Genomic DNA, 20,084 nt, shown 5'->3' with positions numbered 1-20,084 from the left:
TTTGTCTGAACCCAGGAACCCTCCCTTCTCCCAAGCAAATATCCTTGCAGCTTTCTATGGCCCACTGCACCTTAGACTTCCCTCTTCACAGTTGCACAACTGCAACCAGAACAGCTGTAAAGCTATTTATCCAATAGACAGGGAGACACAAACAGATGCACACAAACACACATGCCATTCACAGACTTCTAGACAATCTTGCTGGTTATTCATCTGAAGATGGTCTGGAGGATGCCTGCTTCAGTGCAGACTTCAAGCTAGTCATACTAGAGATACCCAGTTACAAGGCACCCTTGTGTTCAGAATACAAATGCTATCACAAATGTCCTAATGTCATGAGGCACTTACCTCATTGTGGTTTTACTTCTGTAGTTTATTCCTACTTGCTGATACGGTGTCCTCCTCCTCCTCCCAAGCTAGATGCACAGTGTAGAGTTCATCAAATTACTATTCTCAACATGCATACATATTAAATGAACTGCTACAGAAGAAAAACACCTTTTAATCATTTCATCTTCAGTTAAGAACAATGCAAGACTATTTCCCCTGATACGAATTTCTACCCTCCTCATGCCCTTCTACAAATCCTGTAGGTTTTTTTCCCCACAATTAGAAGCTAAAAACTGATCCTTTTCATCTTTCCTGTAAACAGTACTATTGAAAATGAGATCGGTACCTGAAGTGTAGAAAAATAACACTAGCCAGAGGCCATGGGAAATGCAGCAATGACATTTATTGGAATTTCTCCAGGCATTACATGAAAAATTTTATAAGTGAAACCGAGGATAAAGCACATTCAGTGCATCTTAAAAAAAAAAAAAAAAAAAAAAAAGTATCTGAATAATCTTGATTCTTTGTAATACACGCTACTGCAGTTCCTGGGATTGGTTTTGTATGTACACATCACCTAAAACTTACTCTGAACAAAACTGCGAAGAACTGCCTTTTCACTTGGCATTTTCCCATCTAGTACAATACAATATTCTTGAAATATCTAGACAGATTCCACATAATTTTATACACAGTGTTAAGACCTTTCACCCCAACTGTAAAAAGAAAGACTGTTAAGTAAATCAATATCTTTAATTGAATAAAACACCATGGAAGTAAAAAACAACAAAAAAAACAAATCCAGGAGACCCCAAGCCCCCAAGTTAAACAGCAGTGTGCAGCAAATCAGCATTGTTGTTCCTCACTTTTATATTAACATAAAGCGTAATACTTAGAAAGCAGTAAAATTCAGTCCTTGCTTTCTAAATTGGACAATCTTATGCATAAAGACACTGCTGGATTTGGCACTTTGCTTAATTGTTTTTCTTACTAAGAAGAATAAGTGTTTCCTGAAATACAGTATAAATGGTAAGAGATAACGTGAGCCACTGTAACACTCAATTAACGGTTCAGACATGCACTCCAAAATACGTGTGTGTCTATTACACATTTGTCTAAGCCTTCTCAAAAATTCCACTCAAAAACATTTTCAAAACTATATGCATCTTTTTATACCTTTATAAACATATTTTCTCCCTTGAAATGATCAGAGCTTACCTCACCTTCTGCCCAGAACACAAGAATTCATGACTTTTGTTTTAAAAAGAAGACCACAAAGCAGTATTAAAACAGGAATAACCTGGAAAGCATTATTAAAACTGCACCTGTACTTCAGAATCCCCTTTCAAATGCATATTCACTGTGTATGTGAAAACTGAAAGGTACATGATATTTGAAACTTGCTTGGTCCTCTCTCATGCAGTTATGCTCAACTTCCTGCAACCTGCCTCAATTTTCTCTTCAAATAAAATTTAAGAACAGCTTTCTGGCTCCCACTACGGTAAGACAAGGCTTCTTGCAGTATTTCTTTGGTTAATTGAGAACCCCTTACATGCCTAACTCTTACAACAGCAAGTCTTCTGCAGAAAATTAACATCAGAATAAATACCATCCCACAGCCTTGCTTCCCTCCTCCTGTCATCACGACCAACCCCAGGACAGGTGGAAGCAAACAGGCCAGGAAGGAAGTAGCAGTCACCGTTAGCTCTTGCCTTTACAAGTTCTGCAAGTGTGTATAGATACCTATTTCTTAGCTCTGAGTTACGGAGGTGGAGCTATGACATGGTGCTTTTTTTTTTCCAGTTCCAACATGCATGTGGAATTACACTGCTGACTGATACAGCCCAGGCAGCGGATGGCACTAGAGCTCTTTCTGTACGAACCAAGTCATGATACTTATTCTGCTTATTGGTCTGTGCACACAATGTCAGTAGAATTAAAAAGAGAGGCACGCATGAGTTCACACAGATTTTCCACAGAAGATGTGAAACATGCTGCTCTTTGGAGGGAAAATTACATTCTTTTTTTTTTTCTTCAAGTATTATTCAACATACATATATATAAAGACACGCTATTCTCATTTCACTACAAGACAAGCACATCCAGAGTGAATTTGTAGATCACCATTATCTTGGCTTTGACTACTGAAATTTCTCTTTTCCTTTAAGTCAACTCTAAATATACATCTACTAATCATAATTACATGTGAGAATCCTTTATTTCCCCCTTGTGATTTATTTACATAATCATAAAAAAATTAATAGCCTGAATTTGCATACTGACATTTGAAGGCCCATCTGTAGCTATGAGTGTCCCAGCACTAGTTTTGGATAATACCGTTGCCTATTGCTAAGTCCTTTGAAAGCAGCATGCTCATCTTTTCTTTCCCTTTTTTTTAAAAGATGCTGCCTAGAAAACCCTGTTTTATGGCTTACTCCTTATTTTATTTTATTATTTGGATTGTAGTTTACTTCCTTCAGGAGCAGTTCACAGTCAGACAATGCTTCTGCTGGCAAATACTTCATTATCTGCTCAAGAGTCTTTTGATATGTTATCTTCTCCTGTTCCAGGGACTGAATTACAGTTTTCATTTTGTTTTCTCGAGTCAAAATAGTCTCCAGGCTGGATTCCAGACTCTGAATTTTAGCATGAGCAACCTGTAAACAATAACATTATCTTATAATAAATTGAGACATTCTGAATAACTTTTTTATATTATGCTATGCTATATGTTAAGGAAAGAACTTAATTACATAGATGTTTCTAAAAGACACCTGTGTATGCAGATAATACAAGGAATGCCTACCGTGTATCATACACGGAATCTCCTTATAGAGACCAGATCACTCTGAAGGATTTCTGAAAGCTTTACAAAGGGAAGGAGACATGCAAGTTGCAGCAAGCAAGGGACAGCTGAGAGTAACAAGGAACTGGAGCTGCAGGGAGAAAAAGGAAATTAGCAGCTGGAGTAGCACTGGAAGAGACTACTTGTCTGACAGTGATGGAGCAATGGGAACCCTATGTAAAAAAATAAATTAGCAGGATGGAGAGGTTAGAGGGAAAGAGAACCTCAACGCTAAGTCTAGAAGCAGACAGTGTTCCCTATTCTCTAATAAAAGACCTACACCTTCCTCTGGGAAAAAAAAAAACCAAACACTGACTGGTAATGAGAAAGCCTGGACATCGGCAGTAGCAAACGTGTCTCTGTGGGGAGTCGGGGAATTCTGACCATTCCTAGGAAAGGGCCCAAGCAGAGGAATGAAGAAGCTATACAAACAAAAAGATGAAGACGTTAAGGAACTGAGGAAGATGCATTACAGTATGGCGCTCCGGAAGAACAGAGGAGCTTCGACAGACCCTTTCAAATCAGTCACTCATGATTATTATATGCCCTTGATGCATTTTCAAAAGAGAGGTAAAACCCCAGGCAGTAGTAAATAGATAAATAAATAAATGAAATAAAGCAAAAATAATAACAGTAAAAAAGGCAAGTGATCCTTGTTTTTAATATCAAAAGAACACAGCACAGCACCCTTAGCGCATAAACACAAAAATAATGAGGCCTTGATCTTTCCTTTTTTCCCTGCTTCTATTTTCAGGTTTCAGAAGCTGAAGGTGCTCTCTGAGCTTTTTCCAATACTTGTTCAAATTAACAACCAGCATAAGAAATGGCCTGGTGATGCAAAAAGAAGAACTTGTCTTTCAGGAAAATGGAAGACAATACATATCAAAACCTGAAACAAGTCTTGGCCAGGCTATGGGAGAAAGGGTGAATAGTGAAGGAGGAAGAAGAGACTTTTTTAAAGCATGACTTCATCAGTCCGGTGGGCACTCAGCTGTATCCAAGTCTGCTAGGAGAGACCACCTTTCAAAAGCAGGACTATGAGCTTCAACAGAAGGAAACAGAATGATATTGCCTACAAAGGTCTAGAGAAAGCAAGCCTACTGCACTATGGATTATTTCTTAAAACTTTCCAGTAGGGAAGCAAAAGAGATGAAGGGACAGAGAACTTATTTTTCAGCAAGATACACAAATTTTGCCAACAGATTTTATGGGAGAGAAGGGTAGAGATACTTAGAGAGAAAGAAACCTAAATCAAGAAGGAAAAGTCCAAGGAATGACAAAGGAGTTAAAAATGTATCTAACAGAAGTAAATCCCTGTAACTGAGAGAACTGCTCAACTGTATAAAGTCTTGCAGTTAGGAGACTTCTCATGTACATTTAAAAAAGAGACTTACTCCTCTATTGGCTGAATCGCAGAAATGACCTCTCCATGAATTTGTAGTCTTAAGTCATTTACCTGTAGCTTCTCCAACAAATCCATGTTTTGTCTCTTCAGATGACTGTTTGCCCTCTCCAGCTTCTCCAGGGGTTCACCTTCATCACAGGGATTCACGTGTTCCTGCAGTTCATCCTGAAGAACATGGTACTCTACTTCATAGGCATGGAGCTGTTTTGAAATATCCATCTCAAACACCTACCATGAAAGAAAAAACAATTTTTAACTACAATAGAGAGCGCTTACTCCACATGAATGTTTGGCTAAGAGGCAACTCTGCTTGATTAACTTAATGTTTTTTCCTGTTCCTCTCAAAAAAGTATTTTAAGGAAAAGTCTACAGTAAGAGCATTTTAATATCTAGAGTTCTTATTGTAGCCATAATAGATCATAGACTTTAGAATAAATTGGATCATCACCTTTACAATTACTAAATACCATCTTACTATGAGATCTATCAGCAGGAAAGTCTTATTTAATCCCAGAATTTTGTAATATGACCAAGTCTTATCATCTCTTGCTCAGAAACATTAAGAAATTCAAGAAGAAATTTTCAATTCAAGTCTCACCAGCTTGTGATGGGAGCAGGATCACACAATGAGGAAGAAAAATCCAGGAATCATCAGATCTCCACCCTCAAAACTGGATCTCTTGACTTCAAGTACCCATTTATAGACTTTTATAAAAACACTCTTCATGCTTACAGTTTCCCTGTGCTCTGTTTCTGTGTGAAGATACACTATTTTCTTATTGGGAAGCTTTGGTGACAAAGCATTGTGAAGACTATGGAACTGAGCATCGAACAGTGATGGGACCATATGACCCTTACCTGTTTATACATCTAGTCACAGCCTCTCAGCTTCTAGAAGTTACCAAATAATTTAGACTAGGAAGGGAAGGATGTCTACAGTGACATTAACTCTGTCCCTTGTTCTAGAGACCACAAACATTACACCAACAGAATATACATGCAGATCCCCCAACAAACCAAGTTCTGCATTATGTTCATTGTTCTTCAGGTAAATCAAATGAGGTAAAACTTTAAATTACATATGGTGTTTAAGCTGGGCAAGTGCCATTTTCCTCTATGTAGCTACCCGGTCAATTCTTCATCTGTGTATTATAGTCCTGCATAACATTTTTCTTTCATTATCTGCTGTAGAGGACAGTCCCAGGAATTACAACATTGAGACAGCCAAACGACTCTACTTGCAGCCAGTCTAGGTAGAAGCAACATGATATAGGCAGTCTACACATGAATGCAGATCCAGAAGGCTGCTCAGCGTGAGACCACACCACAGGCAAGCAGGCCACCTTCCTCTCAGAGCTGAGCTGACCTGCGTATAACCACATCCACTTCCGCTCAGGCAACATAACCCATTCTTTACTCAATCAGACCTGGCTTTGCAGTTCTACCATCCTCACCACAGCACAGTTGCTCTGCAACCCACACAGACCACAGGACAGAGACAATTTCTAATAGTACCAAAAATATTGAACTACCATCTCTATCACTGCCAGAATCAGTGAGTTGTGAAGATAGACACTAAAGTGCCTGACACAGGTTTAGCGTGGCAATCACAATCAGTGCAATGAGGAAATGAAGATTTACATGTCATCTAAAAATGAATTCTTAACTGACAGCACCTGAAACATTCAAGCGTTAACCAAGCCATAGGAATGCATTAGTGTGAACTGCACTCCTGCGTATGGAGATGGTTTTCTAGAGCTCTTCTGTTATCTCCAAACTGCCACCTGAAGGGGGAAAACTGCTCACAGGTTCACAGTTAAAGTACTAGACTGAGGCTCATTTTCAATTTGCAGCTTCAATGCAGAGGAAGATGATATAGAGAGATGAAGATCCCAGCCACTGACAGTATTTCACAAGAAGGTTTTCCTGTATCAGCATCAGTAATTCTTTGTTTCTCTTCTATTCTCACCCTTTGCCACGAAGCTGCAATGATACTGATGAAATAACAATACTCCAGTCCTCCTTCCTCATACCCAAGAAAGGCAGGCATCAATCCTGAGGGGCTTTTACCTCTGGCACCAAGCACCTGCCAAATGTGATCCCTCCAAGGACGGTGTTGAGGTGAGAAGGGGAAGTCACACAAGGGCACCCTAAAAGTGATACCCAGGAGGATAGAAGCCACCCCCGCAACAGAACCGCAAAAGTTTGCTTGACCTTCATTTTAGTACAGATCATGAAAACAGGGCCTCACCAATCTCCTAACTTGTAGGATTTTAAGTTGGAGGTATCAGAAAAGTTCCTACGGGGGTACCCGGCCCTGTACAGCCAGAATTTCGCAGGATCAGGAGAAGTCGCTGTGATGCTACCTCTTCCCACCATGGCAAGTTGTGCTTCCCATCACAAACTGTAGGACTGCTCACCAACTAGCAGGGAGCAACAGCTGGGTTTAGGTTTGGAAAATAGGCTACTTTTACCCTTCTGATGGTGACATGAAATTTATAAGCAAAGTCATGTTTACCCAATAGCTGGGGCACAAAAGAACCTTTGTACTAAACCTTGAGGTAGCAGCTAAAGCCTTGCTAAAATTGCAGTCCAAATCCCACTGAAATTAGCTCATATTCAATTTCTGTACAAGTTAATGGGAAGATGACTCCTTTGCATTTCAAACCAAAAGGAACGTACTGAGAAGACTTTTACATATTCCTTAGGCATGATTCTTTTAAAGTAAACTAAAGGGGGGGGGGGCAGGCAGAAAGTAAAGACAGAAACAACCTTACCTGAGTAATAATTTTTTCCATTTGAGGCTGAGTCATATCTGGAATAGCGGTTTTAAGAAAATCAACAATGTTCTCAAAACTCTCACATCCCATTATAGATGTTTCTTGACTGCTAAGTAGGCTCAGTGCTACTTTAAATATGACTTCTGTTCCTTGAAGAAAAATAATATCTAAAAGGGAAAATTATTAACATATCTTGAAAATGAGAGCTTAAGTCATTGGATAAATATGTATATTTGTTGGGATGTTTTTCTTTTTAATCAATCATACTGCAAATTTATTCAGTTCAGAAGTGCAATCTGTCTTATTTCAACATGAGGTTAAAGCATATAAAAGCATTTTCTGCCATCTTACAGATGTGAGAGAACATTAAAGAAAATATCACATGCTTGTTATGTCTGTAACAGTTATCTGCAATAAGCATTTCATTACTGTCTTCTGTAGACTATAGACTGTTAACTAACCGCTAACTGTTTTTAAGTGCATCTATAACTGAAAAGCAATTGGGAAGCAGATCACAACACAATGTACTAACATTTTACAGTTTTCTACAGGCAGAAGCTAGTCCTTAAAAAACGATCATGTAGATTCCATACCCAATCATATTATTTTCAAAATCCATAGTAGTTATCACATTGGCTATAATTTAAGCCCCAAATCTTTACTTTGAGATATAATTAAGTGGATTTGAGGGGAAAGTCCGGGCTCTGCAGAAGTCAGTAGACACAGACTGCACAGAAACTGGAAACTTGATCACAGTAACTAGAAACTCAGTCTTGGTAGCAGCGGTGGACTTGCAGTTACCAAGGTGAACGCAGCACATGAGCAGTTCAAATTAAGCCTCCTGTGCTGTTGGCTCTGTCACACCACCAAAAGCAGGGCTACACAACTGAACAAACTCAATTTCTGATCCTGATACTGAGAGGTCAATCCTTGGCCCTAATCCAGGGTAGCACCAGGACACTGGTGAGGCAGCCATCTCACTCATGCAGAGTTCCTAAAAGTCTCCCTTCTCAAGTCTATGATGCACATTCAAGCAGCATAAATATAAGTATATAATTTGTGATGGGTAGACATTGACCATCTGTTCCTGGTATGTGACAATGGCCCATAAAACACTGAAGATGCAGGAATCCAAAGCATTAAGAAGTAAAACAACATAGTGACGTTTGAGTTTTAAAATGGGAACATGCCTTGCTCAGCCCATTTACAGAGAAACGAACACTGACCTTCCCCACCCTTAAAATACTCGTTTTCCGAATTCAAAGCCTACTGAGGACAAAAAAAAAAAAAAAAAAAAAGAACACTTTAGCCTTGAAAAACAAGTCAAAAGAAAAAAAAAAACCAAAATGCTTGAGTGTCCCGGAATTCAGTAATCCTGCTGGGAAAGAGATGTACCAATTATGTGAATACCACTGAAAAACAGATACACCAATCATTTGTTCACCCAAAGATCAGTCAGCAAAAGTTTGCTGTAAAAGGAAAAAACCTCTGTAATGGAGAAATCACTAGGTCAAAAAAAAAGAAAACCAAAACCAAGCAAACCCCTCTTTCTCCCCAAACCACCACACGAAAAAAATTAAAAACCTAACACACTCCAGTAATAAAACATGAGACAAAAGTCAGGTTGAATTTCTTAAGAAAAGACAAAAGGTGCCATATGAAAACAGAAAAATCAAATGGAAAAAAGTCTGATTTAGGAGGAAGTACATGACATATGCACCTAGCTTCTTGGTGCATATCTGAGTGCAGTGAGTTTTACATTAATAAATAAAAAAAATTTTAAAAAAAGCTGCATTGCTAGAGATTTGATTAAGCCGGCAGTTCTTATTGACAATGAAAGAATACAAAACCAAGTACTTGACATGCTGATACTGTAAACACTACAAGGCACAATCAATATTTAAGCTTCTGTACTAGACATTATCTGAAGAGGAGCATATCATAAAAAAACCCTACAGAATAAGAGGCATACTAAGACTAGAAAACCGTTCAATATATACATGAATACCTGAAACAGCTTTTAAGTTCAGGTTTACTTGATTTTTTATTAGAAAGCACTTTAGAATCAGTTATACAGAAACACTTTCTTGAAAACCAATGCATTCTCTTTTTTCAGTTTGCAAGTTCAACAAGATGAACTTTTCTATAGACATCAACTGAATGATGCATAAAATACATTTGCAACAATAAACTTCCTGCTGTTCACACTTCAGAAGTCTCTTGGCTAATAACAGCAGTCATACTTAATTGCTCAAGTCTGATGTTTCAAAGAATACATTTTGGTTTTCTCCTTTGAAAAGGAGCTGACATCCCACCATGAAGAGTGTTGCTACTTGCCACCCACAATAGTCACCCCAGATGTCCCTAGTATGTAGAAACTACTCCCTGAGAGTTTCAAAACATGATGGACAACATTGTTCTGTTTATTACTGCAATAAAATAAACTTTCTTACCAAATACTCTGGCTACAAATCCTAATGGAAACTGAGATGCGAACAGTGTAAGAAACCACGGTGCAGCATAAAGACTGGGACTGATTTCATTTTCTTCAAGATGATTATACAGGTCTCTGTGATAATCATGAAGAAGCCTTGAGAGCTGATACATCTGAATCTACAGTGCATGAAGGGGTTGGGGGGGAAGGAAGTAGAGAAAGAAAAGTTCAGCTTTACTCAGTTTTCCAAACCATTCATTCTTCACTCGAGGGAAATTAACTCCAGTACAGATGGCACTGTAAAATGAAGCTTAATTGTTGCCTAGGGCCTCAAGTAATATCTACTCACATATAAAAACAACCCACCCCTAATGAATTAAAACCAACACAGTAATCAATAACAAAGAACAGTTTGAACCTGATTATTAATGAAGTATCATTGCAGATTTGCAGGCTTAAGGTAAGAAGAGAATACTTTGATCTAACTTTATCAACAAACCACAACTTTCAGTCTTGCAGCAATGAAAGTAGAAGTACCTCTTCCAAGATGCCAAAACTCTCCATTACAGAGTTGAACTATTTCTGGCTAAATTTACACACTTCAGCATTCATCCTTTGAATCTCAGCCATGTTTTTGCTGCATTTAAAACTCTTATGCTACAATCATTACTTTAGACAGCTTCTGTACCCAGAGTACTATAGATACGGTGGGTCAATAGAGGTGTATCGCATACATATTTCCCAGCGTACCTCCCACATGCCAGTGGTCCAGAGAAATTCAAGATACTGATGCAAAAAGTGCTGCTATACAACCTGTATAAGGTTGCAAAGTGGTTAAAAGTTGCTATTCATTGCTAAAAATATCACTCTGTGGCAAATTATTTCCTTGCCATTTTGATAGTTGATATTCCACAGTAAGTTGCTCACAGCACAGAGCAACACTTCTCTCAGAAAGCAGAAGATGAGAAGCAGGCATATATTGATTAGCTGTCAGGTCCAATTTTGCTTTCAACAGTGCCTTATGCTTAAGGTGAATCCATTCTTCAATAAGAAAATGACTTATTAAATCCAGTTACTTTGCTACTTTTATTGGTCATGATTCTTCCCTACCAAAAACTGACTGCACTTGAAACTATCTACAGTCAGCAATGTCCAGAAGCAGAGAGATCGCTTCTCATTCAGGCAAACTAGCTAAATTTGTGCATGCATTTGAGTCCGTGCTTTAATTGCCAAAGATAGTAATTAAGCACAGTTCGGATAGTGTCGATACAAAACACATTTACGTGTGAAATTAGAATAGTATCACAGAGGCAGTAAACCAATTGGATGAGTTCATTATGAACTAAGGATCTAGATTACTACTTTTTCCAGACAACAGTTAAAAATACAAGTCAAATAAGTTTTCATTATCCTGAAGAAACATCCAACATTATTCTTCTACAGGACAAGCTAATTCTGTGTATAAGCTTACTTATGTTTCAGTACTAATAATGCAAAAGAATTTGCAAGTGCTCTACTCCCATTAAAAAACAAAACAAAGGGTTAGGCTTTAGTGATGTCCTCTAAGTCATCTTCAATAGTCTAGTTTGTCTTGAGCAGAAAAAACTTGTACTTTTGTATAAAAGAGGATAACTGCCTAGAAGCAAACTGTGGGGAAACAGTACTACAAGCGGTAAACCTTCTTAAACTTAAAAAGCATTCTTCCTAAGAGCTTCCGACAATGAAAGTTTCAGACTCATTTAAAACAAACGGTGAAATTCTGGACATCTGAATGCTCTCAAACCATCAGATGTTATTGAAAGTCTACAGCTGCAGTATAACATACAAACACTAAGAGAGCATCTTCTAGGGGGAAAAAAAAATCCCACAACCATGCATTTATCACAGTTTGACCCCCACAGGTTCAAAACATATTTGGGGAGGGGGGGGGGGGGAAATGGGACAGGGAAGAGGCACAACAATGCTCTTTATGGCTGTTCACCCTTAATTCATCACAACAAACTTGTTATAGCATACTGACATCCACAGTAAAACACTCCTCTATCATTTTTAGAATAAGCACATACAATTTCTTTAACTACAACCTATTCTATTGTTCTGGACATTTGCCAAACAAGCACTTAAAGTGACTGGTCATGAAAAGTGGACTGAAACTCTCCCTTAAGTTTTTGCTTAGTTATAAGTGTTTGTTATGCAGGGAGCATAAAAAAAAAAAACAAACCCAAACCAAATGACTTTTGTATCTGCCTCTTAGTTTTCTCCTTCTCCACTGTGGATTACAAGCTTTAACTCAGCAGTGGTATATCCCTTTATAATATTAGGGACTTATAGCATACAGTTATTTAATTCAGTGGACAGTTGCATCTCAAGGTGAAAGATTTCTCAAACTTTAAACCCTGAAGTTTATACAGATCTGAAAGATTTTCTGTCTCCTTCCTAAGCAGCCTTGAGTATCTACAGCTAGCTGTCAAAAGACTAATATTGCAGAGCATGCATCGTTTCATAAGCAAACTAAATGATCAAAAAATCGTATGTTTTCTCTGTGTTGAGGGTGGTGGGATAGAGGACGGTGAGAGAAAAGAGGTGCAAATGATGAAGCAAGACAAAGCAGCCCCAAGTACAAACACCTGTGGAGTACATTGACTGGCCACTGGGTGTCACTATTGATTTGACTTGGAGTTACAAGACAATACATCTAAGTGCTTATGGAGTGAAGAAAACCAAATTTATTTTTAAACTCCATCTATACAGATGCAAGTATATCAGATTTTTTGGCATAAGGAAGAGACATAAGTGAGGAAAAGAAAAGGAAGATCAAAATAGCAGAGAAAGCAGTTTCCAAACGGGAGATGATGGGGACGTGTGACAGGAAAAGTCTGCAAGTTCTGAACTTCTCTGTTTGCAAATCGAGAGGCAGAGAGGAGTTCGACAATAACATTTGCATGCACCTCACAACCTCTGAAACAGCATAAGAAGCTTCATAAGGCCCTGGACAACATGAGCAACCTCTGATTGCTCAAAACTCATTTAAAACTCTGGTTTGCTTTAAGAGAAGGACTGACTTACCTGTAGCGACATCATGTCTGGCCTGTACTGTTTACGGAACCCAAGGTCATACATAAGGAATTTCAGCATTTCAAAGGCCTGTTCTTCACTCATGTGTAGAAGCAGCACTCCAGCTACAAAGCTGATACCTTGGCAATAACCCACTTCTTTGTCCAGCAAAGAGTATGCTTTCAGGAGATTAAAGAGTGATAGCTGTCCTGCTCCCAGGTGAGCAGAAAAGTAAGGATGCGTAGGGAATGTCCGTCCTGACATAAAGAGAGGGGAGTAGTTGATATTCAATTCTTCTCAAAAAAACCCATATCCATCTGACAACCAGCACTTCTCTCTTCCCATAGACCACTTGTCTTTGCTTTCACATGCAGGTTTAAAGTCAATGACTTTAGTCAGATCAATCTGTATTTTACCACTGATTTTAGACTGTATCCATTGAGCTCATTTAATATTCTCATCTGCATAGAACTTGCAGAAGTGACTGCTTGATTTCTTTTTTCAGACAGATGTAGAGGAGCATAAATATAAAGAGCATAACCTAAGAAATCATCTGCTTAGAGACACTAAGTGGCATAAACAGAATGTATCCTGACAACATAGCAAGCAGTGCTGATACAGCAGCATCTATCTCCAGCAACAGCTTCCATTACGACTGGTGTGTTTTCACTCAAAGACCAACAAAACAAATCAGAAAAATGTCTCAGCTACAAACAGACATACCTAGATCTACAAGGATGGCATGCTGTTGAGCAGTCAGTTGTTTTAGAAGTTCTTTGTAAGAGACATCAGGAGGCTGCTGCTTGTTTGGCAGTCTGTGTCTGACTCGATGTTGCACAGCCAAAAACTGCCAAATTTCTCCCCGACGACTTTTTGGTACACCTGCAGGTCAGTCAAAAAAACAAGAGGCATAAGCAGGGGCATACTTTTAGTGCTATAACACAAGAATTTGCTTTGTCATAATCTTGCCCTGTCATCATCTTGGCCGAACCACTCTGGAGGATCCCTTACAGCCAGCTTCAGAAGTTGTCCACTCTGAAGTGTATTCACTCAGCAGGCACAGTTCAGTTACACTAACTAAACACTGACTACAAATTTATGGTAATTACACTGAGCAGTACATTGGGCTACTGACCTATAGACATCATTGGGTGACTGACCTATAGACATCACTTGATTTGCCACTTCTGAGCTGTTAGCCTCCAGCAGGCAAAGATGCACAACTACACACAGAATGCAGTCCAGCCTGTTTAGAAAGGATGAACTAAATTCACAGGTGTAAAATATGGGGAAGTCCACCTCCTCTTCCCCTTCCTAAAGGGCTGCTCATGTCAGTCCATAGACTTGGAGAAAGATGTACAGATAATAAAAGGCTCAGTTAAAACCTAAAAAAGCATTAATGCTGCATACCAAAGGAAGGACACAGAACCACTCATACTGAAAGACATCATTTCTCTCAAGTCAGCCAAGCACCTGTGAAAGCATAAACTAAATTAAAATAGTACTTTTGGACTTTCACATACATCCCCCTTTGATATCTGACTCTGTAAAACAACCTTTGAAAGTCAAAATAAATTGTCAACTCTGCTAATACTTTCCAAGCAAATAATAATTTAACAAGAATACAAGTTAGAAAAAGCATATCCTTGTTCCCAACTCTGAACAACAGTCCAGCAGCAGAAGATAGGGCAACAAGGTAAGTCATTTGTTGGCAGTCTTCTGCAGGTCACTTAACAGGAACTGCCTTATTTCTACCACAATTTCCTTAGGTGGCAATTTAAACTTCCCTCCTGTACCACAGCCAGATTACACTGAAATATTATTTTTTAGCATCTGTAACACAGACATGAGATTCTATGCAGGAGGACACAGAGGTGCAATCAGACTTTACATTCACATTATACTAACAAGGCCCTCTAGCTCCCCTTCCAGCCTATGGCTAGGCCACAGGAAGATCTACTTCCAGACAAAATCCCCAGCCTTTCACTTGAGGAAACAAAATACTAAAAGACCATATTCCAGACTACAAGATGTGGTTGTTCTGACTCTCTGAAGCTTGGTTGTGATTCCCCTAGGTTTTAGGCACAGTCTGCATTAGACATTACAGTCCTGCCTTCTCAGTTAGTAAAATCAGAGCATCTGAAACTCAGAGTCAATTGGATAGGAGCCACAGACCAGAAATCAGAAGGTCAATGTTAGCTGCAGAAGCTCCAAGTCAATCTTTGATGTAATAATACATGGGCATGAGACACTACTTTCAGGAGTGTGACTATGTATGTTTCTGCATTTCTGACATTGCAAGCTGCAGACACAACAGAACCTATTTTCTCTTTGGCAGCAGGAGGTGGGTGCATTTGCAAAAAGAAGGCAATTTTTTCATGATTTTGTGCTACTGGAAAAAGTGTATTGCTGGCAGATTTCCTTCCGTATCAAAAGGGAACAACAACAAAAAAATCTTCAGATTTCATAGTTAAAAGCCATCCCCCATAAATACCTTCTTTCAAAGTGGAATGAATATCTTCCATGTCACATCGGATTTTGGCTCTGCAGTTTAGTAACTTCTTATCCCAAACATTTATGACGTCTTTCTGACATGTACCAACTTCATCGTAGTCCAGTTTTACTTTTCTTGATTGAAGCTCATCTCTGCTTGCTAGAGCACAGAACAGAAAGGAAGAGCACATGGAAAACCAGAACATCAGAAAATGACAAGAGACATCAAATACACAAAACCCATTCAAGTTAGATATATCTATCTGATAATCTGATGAGGCATAAATACACCTTCTACAATTCATCAGTCAATAGCTGAGATGGGGCCAGTCTTTTGTTATAAGATGCTGCAGGTAACATTTTAACTTCTATTACTGGGCCATGAACATTAGCAATTCATGAAATACATGAAAACATTTTTTAAGGCTTGGGGCAAGAAGAAAAACCCACTCAACACAGTCAACTTCACCACATCTGCTGCTGCTTTCAACTGCAAAAACACCTTTGATCATTTTCCTCTTGTTTATATTGAACCGTACAATTGTTTTAGTGTGGAAAGTCCCAAACATATGAATGTTTATATCAGAGGTTTAGGCAAGCAAGCTAGGCAAGTCTTCTAAACTGAAGTTGGTCACACTGGTTCCAGTTTTTACATGTCCCTTAAAAGAGTGATAAGAGCTCTTGGCACTGCTACCTGGCATCATCAGGCTGACTACAAGTAAACATAATGAACCAACATGAACCATATCCAGAAAGGTACATCTGTGCTGAAGCACAGAACTCACATTGCTGAAGACTTAGAAGGTTTGCTGCATAGGACTACCTGGCACAAAATATTTATTCCAGAGGAGTCACTATTTCTGAAGTAAAGCTACATTGTTACTCTGGAATTTCATGGAGGAGCAGCTTTCATTTCCATTACTGAGACATTAACTGTGGTTATTTTATTAAACAGGATATGCATGCAGAAAAACACTCCAATTCCTTGTACTACTGGTGTAAAAAACTGGAATCAAGACCTGAATGTGTCTTAATTTACAGAGGTAGGTTTCATTATCATTGGACCGAATTGTACATTTCACAACACGACCTCTGAAAGCTGCAACTGCGTTTATTCCAAATTCGACTTGATCTGTGTGCAGTACTTGCTCCATGTGCAGTACTTGCTCCTTCCTCTTACGGCTGTACCCCCCACCCCACCATCATCTCTAGGTGAAAGCAAACTCTCAATCACGTTTTTATACAACCTGCAAAACAAGACAATCAGTTCCTTCGCCTAATCATCTCACTTTGGATACAGCCAATATTGGATAAATCCGTATGATCATTGCCTAGCCCACTCAAAAAATTTAGGTGATAAATTATTTCCAAAAGCTGTATGTCACACCTCTGAGACCATATCTATTCAAGACTACAGGGGGGGGCTTGTAGAAACAACTATTATGCAAGGTGCAGTACACTTCCATAAAAACGAGAATGTGATCTCATCACAAGAATTTGCAGTCCAACTGGGGCAATTTTAAATGTTACCCTATTGCTGCATGGAATGCATCTAAGAATGCTCACTCTCGTAAGCGGTATGCAACAGATTCAAGACAACAGTAACATATTTCAGTGTGACAATGAACTCCAGGATTGAGTGCACAGGTTATCATTCACTGAACCGTACTTTGGCTCTGCAGTTAACCCTAGTGAAAGTCAGCAAGCTTGCTTGTTGATCATATTTGTCCTACCTACTATGCCACCTGTGGTTGCTTGCAGCCATCCTTGGTAACATTTTTCCTAATCATCGCTAGGTGGCCTACTACTTTTCGTAGTTGTATTTCTCAGTGATCTACTGGAAAAAGTACCTTTTCGCTTCTCAGAAAAAAAAATAAGCAAGTTTGTGCAATTCACAGAACTTACCTTCTATAAAACAAAGAGCTAATAGTATTCAAGTCTCCTCGACAGCAAAAGGAATAGGAAAAGAGGTTCTATTAATATTTTGTAAATAAAAATCAAGAAAACATTATCAGAAAACCACTAAAAACAACTCCACAGCAATTCCAGTCTTCAACCAGTCATATACAGCTGAATAAATTCACACCTAGGAACCTGGCTTCAAGTACAGAAATGGCTGCATTTCTGTTATTACATTTCCCATTCCCGAGATCTACATTTAATTGTAGGCTAGGATGCCAATCACTGCCCGAACCAGCACTTGTTTGGAATGTATCAGTTCTGCATATGTCCTGTCCGTAAAATGGCCCATGTTACAGCAGCCCACAGGAAGGAAGCCTAAAGATAGGCATTAAGACAGTTTATTTTTCACCCTTTGAAAATAAGAAGATGAATTCTAGCTAGCCAGAGCACCAGTGTCACTAGCAGTACTTATGAACCTGCACATAAGAATGGAGATAGGCTGCTTGGAGCACAAACCGAGATGTGGGCTGGCAGATGATGACCAGTTTGGAGTCTCCACTACTGGCACTCCTGTTTTCACCACAAATGATCAAGCAGGCAGAACTTACTTTCTACATATCTGTTACACAATGGAAATAACTTATAACTAGGTCTTAAGGAACTGGACTGATTTAACAGTTTTCAGTACATCCACAGTACAGAAAAGAGTTTGTCCCTCAGCAGCTCATACTACCAGAGGGAACAATATGAAATTAGTCACTACAGAAGACATCCAGCTTCCCCACCCCACAACAGTAGACTGTTTGCTAAAACAATAAACAAAGATTTTGGCTGAAGTTAAAATGGACTTCTCTCTAGATGTTTCCTATGAATCTAGGGGTTTCCACAGAAGCGTGTGTCAACAGGGAGATGAACTGTAGAGAAAATGCACAGAGAAATACGCTACATGTGTAGGAAATATATTCAAGGATGTACACTTGTAGGGACATGGGAAGACTTCTGTCCTGCTGTTTTTCTTTCCTCTCCCTGCCTTCTCAGTAAGCACCACTAAAGGGGGGAAAAGAGTTAACTGACCTTAACAAGATCATTATGTTGTGTTTGAAGAATCAGAGTACCATGTAATGAGGTTACACACCATACAGGAGAAGATGAGGGCAGCAATTGCAGAGAGGACATTTAAAATTTTCAACTTGCACCGAAAGCTATTAGTCTATTATACTGAAGAACTTCTATATGCTAGGATAGACATTGCATCCTATCTTTCATTTGTGTAAGTCTTCATCAGTCATAATGAAGTATCTTAGCCAGAAGCTCAGGCAGCTAAGTCAGCATGGCCAACTGCAGATCTCTCAGTAACAGCACTCAATTTTCAACGTACAGTGCTCAGCTACCAAAAGAAGAACTTTCTGACATAACTCAAGAGCCAGTCACTCAAAAATCATATTTGGATTTAAATATTTATAAATTACCACTGTGATGTGGTTAATGAAGGACAGAAAGCCTGGACAGAAATGCCGCACACTGCAAAGGACTGAAACGAAATATAGAGGGTAAGCTTTACCGTACCTAAGTGTCCACATGGCATCTGTTCTCCTGACTCCACTTCACATTAGAATTCCTAGACTTACATCAGCTAGAACACAGACTGTAGCAACCTTTGTCTGACATGCACTAAAAAAGGAAAAAGTTATCACTTTCTTCTTTAAATGAAGTGACTCATTAAGAGTTGGCAGGTAGACAGAGAACCTGGTAGACTGTGAGATAGGACTGAGTGAACACTTTTTTTTCTAGCACGGTTAACCAAAAAGTTACAGAACCACATATCTGAGGTGCCCAACACCAGTACAGTTTTCAGCTTAGGGCAAGAGAATTTGTAATAGTTTTTAGGGGTATTTTCTAAATAGCTAACCTTCCAGCTTCTGGTTTTCTTTTTCCATTCGAAGTAACAGAATTTGTTGATGGATGGCTTTTCTCCACAGACTTTGTAGTTCTTCTGAGTTTTTCCTCTCTCCAGTTTTATCTGGACCATCCTCATTTTGCAATACTAGAACAAAAGGGTCCTCCTCCACGGGTGGAGCAAGAGGGGATAACGGTAACAATTCACTTCCATCATGACCATCTGCAAAGAATCAGAAAGCTATTACGGGAAACTCAGATTGTTTGACATATTACAAAAATCTAAGTCACAGCAGAACAAAAATAGCTGTCTTCCACATTCAACAGTGAGGTGCTGATTCCAAAGACAAAGAAAATGCAGTTCAACAGTAGAGAATTATTTTTAAATAAAGTGTTTTATTTAAATTAAATAAAGTTATATTGAAATGAAATAAAGCTAAATAAAGGGTCACCCAGTATTTCAACTCTTTCCCCTGCTAGCTCCTTCTAGATTTACAAAGAGACATTTATCCATAAAGTCTCCTTTACAGCTGAGATTGTTTACTGCTGTGATTTACCACAGGCTCTATACTAAAAGCAACTTTTTCCATCCGCTAAGCTGCACTATAGGCAGTGCTACAGCAGTTTACGGTCACTAAATATAGAGTTTGTCATTTACCTATGGTTGTGAATTCCGCCAACGGGACTTTATCAACATAGCAGGATTTCAGATGTTTCAGAGATTTCTACCTTAAATGACCTAAAGCTGTAAGAATTATTAACACACTCAACAGGTGCTATGTGCAGTACAAGGACAAGGCAGAAAATTTACGATTTTCTGCCAACACTGCTATTACGTAAGCAGGCTAGGGTAAAAATTTGCTAACTGTTAAAGGGGTTATCTTTGTCAGCAAGAGGCAGTTCTTCATTTCCTTGCTACCAGTGCAGCCACAGCAGATTGCAATT

General features: G+C 38.9%; 1 protein-coding gene across 5 annotated transcripts in view; it reads right to left on the bottom strand.

Moving 5' to 3' along the window:
• Positions 1 to 713: 713 nt before the first annotated feature.
• Positions 714 to 20,084, bottom strand: part of TBC1D4 (TBC1 domain family member 4) — a 112,805-nt gene continuing 93,434 nt past the window's right edge. For all 5 annotated transcript variants that reach the window (XM_052785963.1, XM_052785964.1, XM_052785965.1 and 2 more), the window contains 8 exons: positions 19,153 to 19,362; positions 15,343 to 15,501; positions 13,572 to 13,730; positions 12,861 to 13,105; positions 9,814 to 9,973; positions 7,358 to 7,527; positions 4,632 to 4,808; positions 714 to 2,987 (listed from right to left, as the gene is read on the bottom strand). In XM_052785963.1, coding sequence (XP_052641923.1) covers positions 2,769 to 2,987; positions 4,632 to 4,808; positions 7,358 to 7,527; positions 9,814 to 9,973; positions 12,861 to 13,105; positions 13,572 to 13,730; positions 15,343 to 15,501; positions 19,153 to 19,362 — 1,499 coding nt within the window. In that variant the 3' untranslated portion in view covers positions 714 to 2,768. The remainder of the gene's footprint in view (positions 2,988 to 4,631; positions 4,809 to 7,357; positions 7,528 to 9,813; positions 9,974 to 12,860; positions 13,106 to 13,571; positions 13,731 to 15,342; positions 15,502 to 19,152; positions 19,363 to 20,084) is intronic.

This window comes from Harpia harpyja, chromosome 4 (genome assembly GCF_026419915.1).
Source record: "Harpia harpyja isolate bHarHar1 chromosome 4, bHarHar1 primary haplotype, whole genome shotgun sequence".
Taxonomy (NCBI): domain Eukaryota; kingdom Metazoa; phylum Chordata; class Aves; order Accipitriformes; family Accipitridae; genus Harpia; species Harpia harpyja.
Note: the sequence above shows the minus strand (reverse complement) of the source record. Positions and strands in the feature narration are given on the sequence as shown.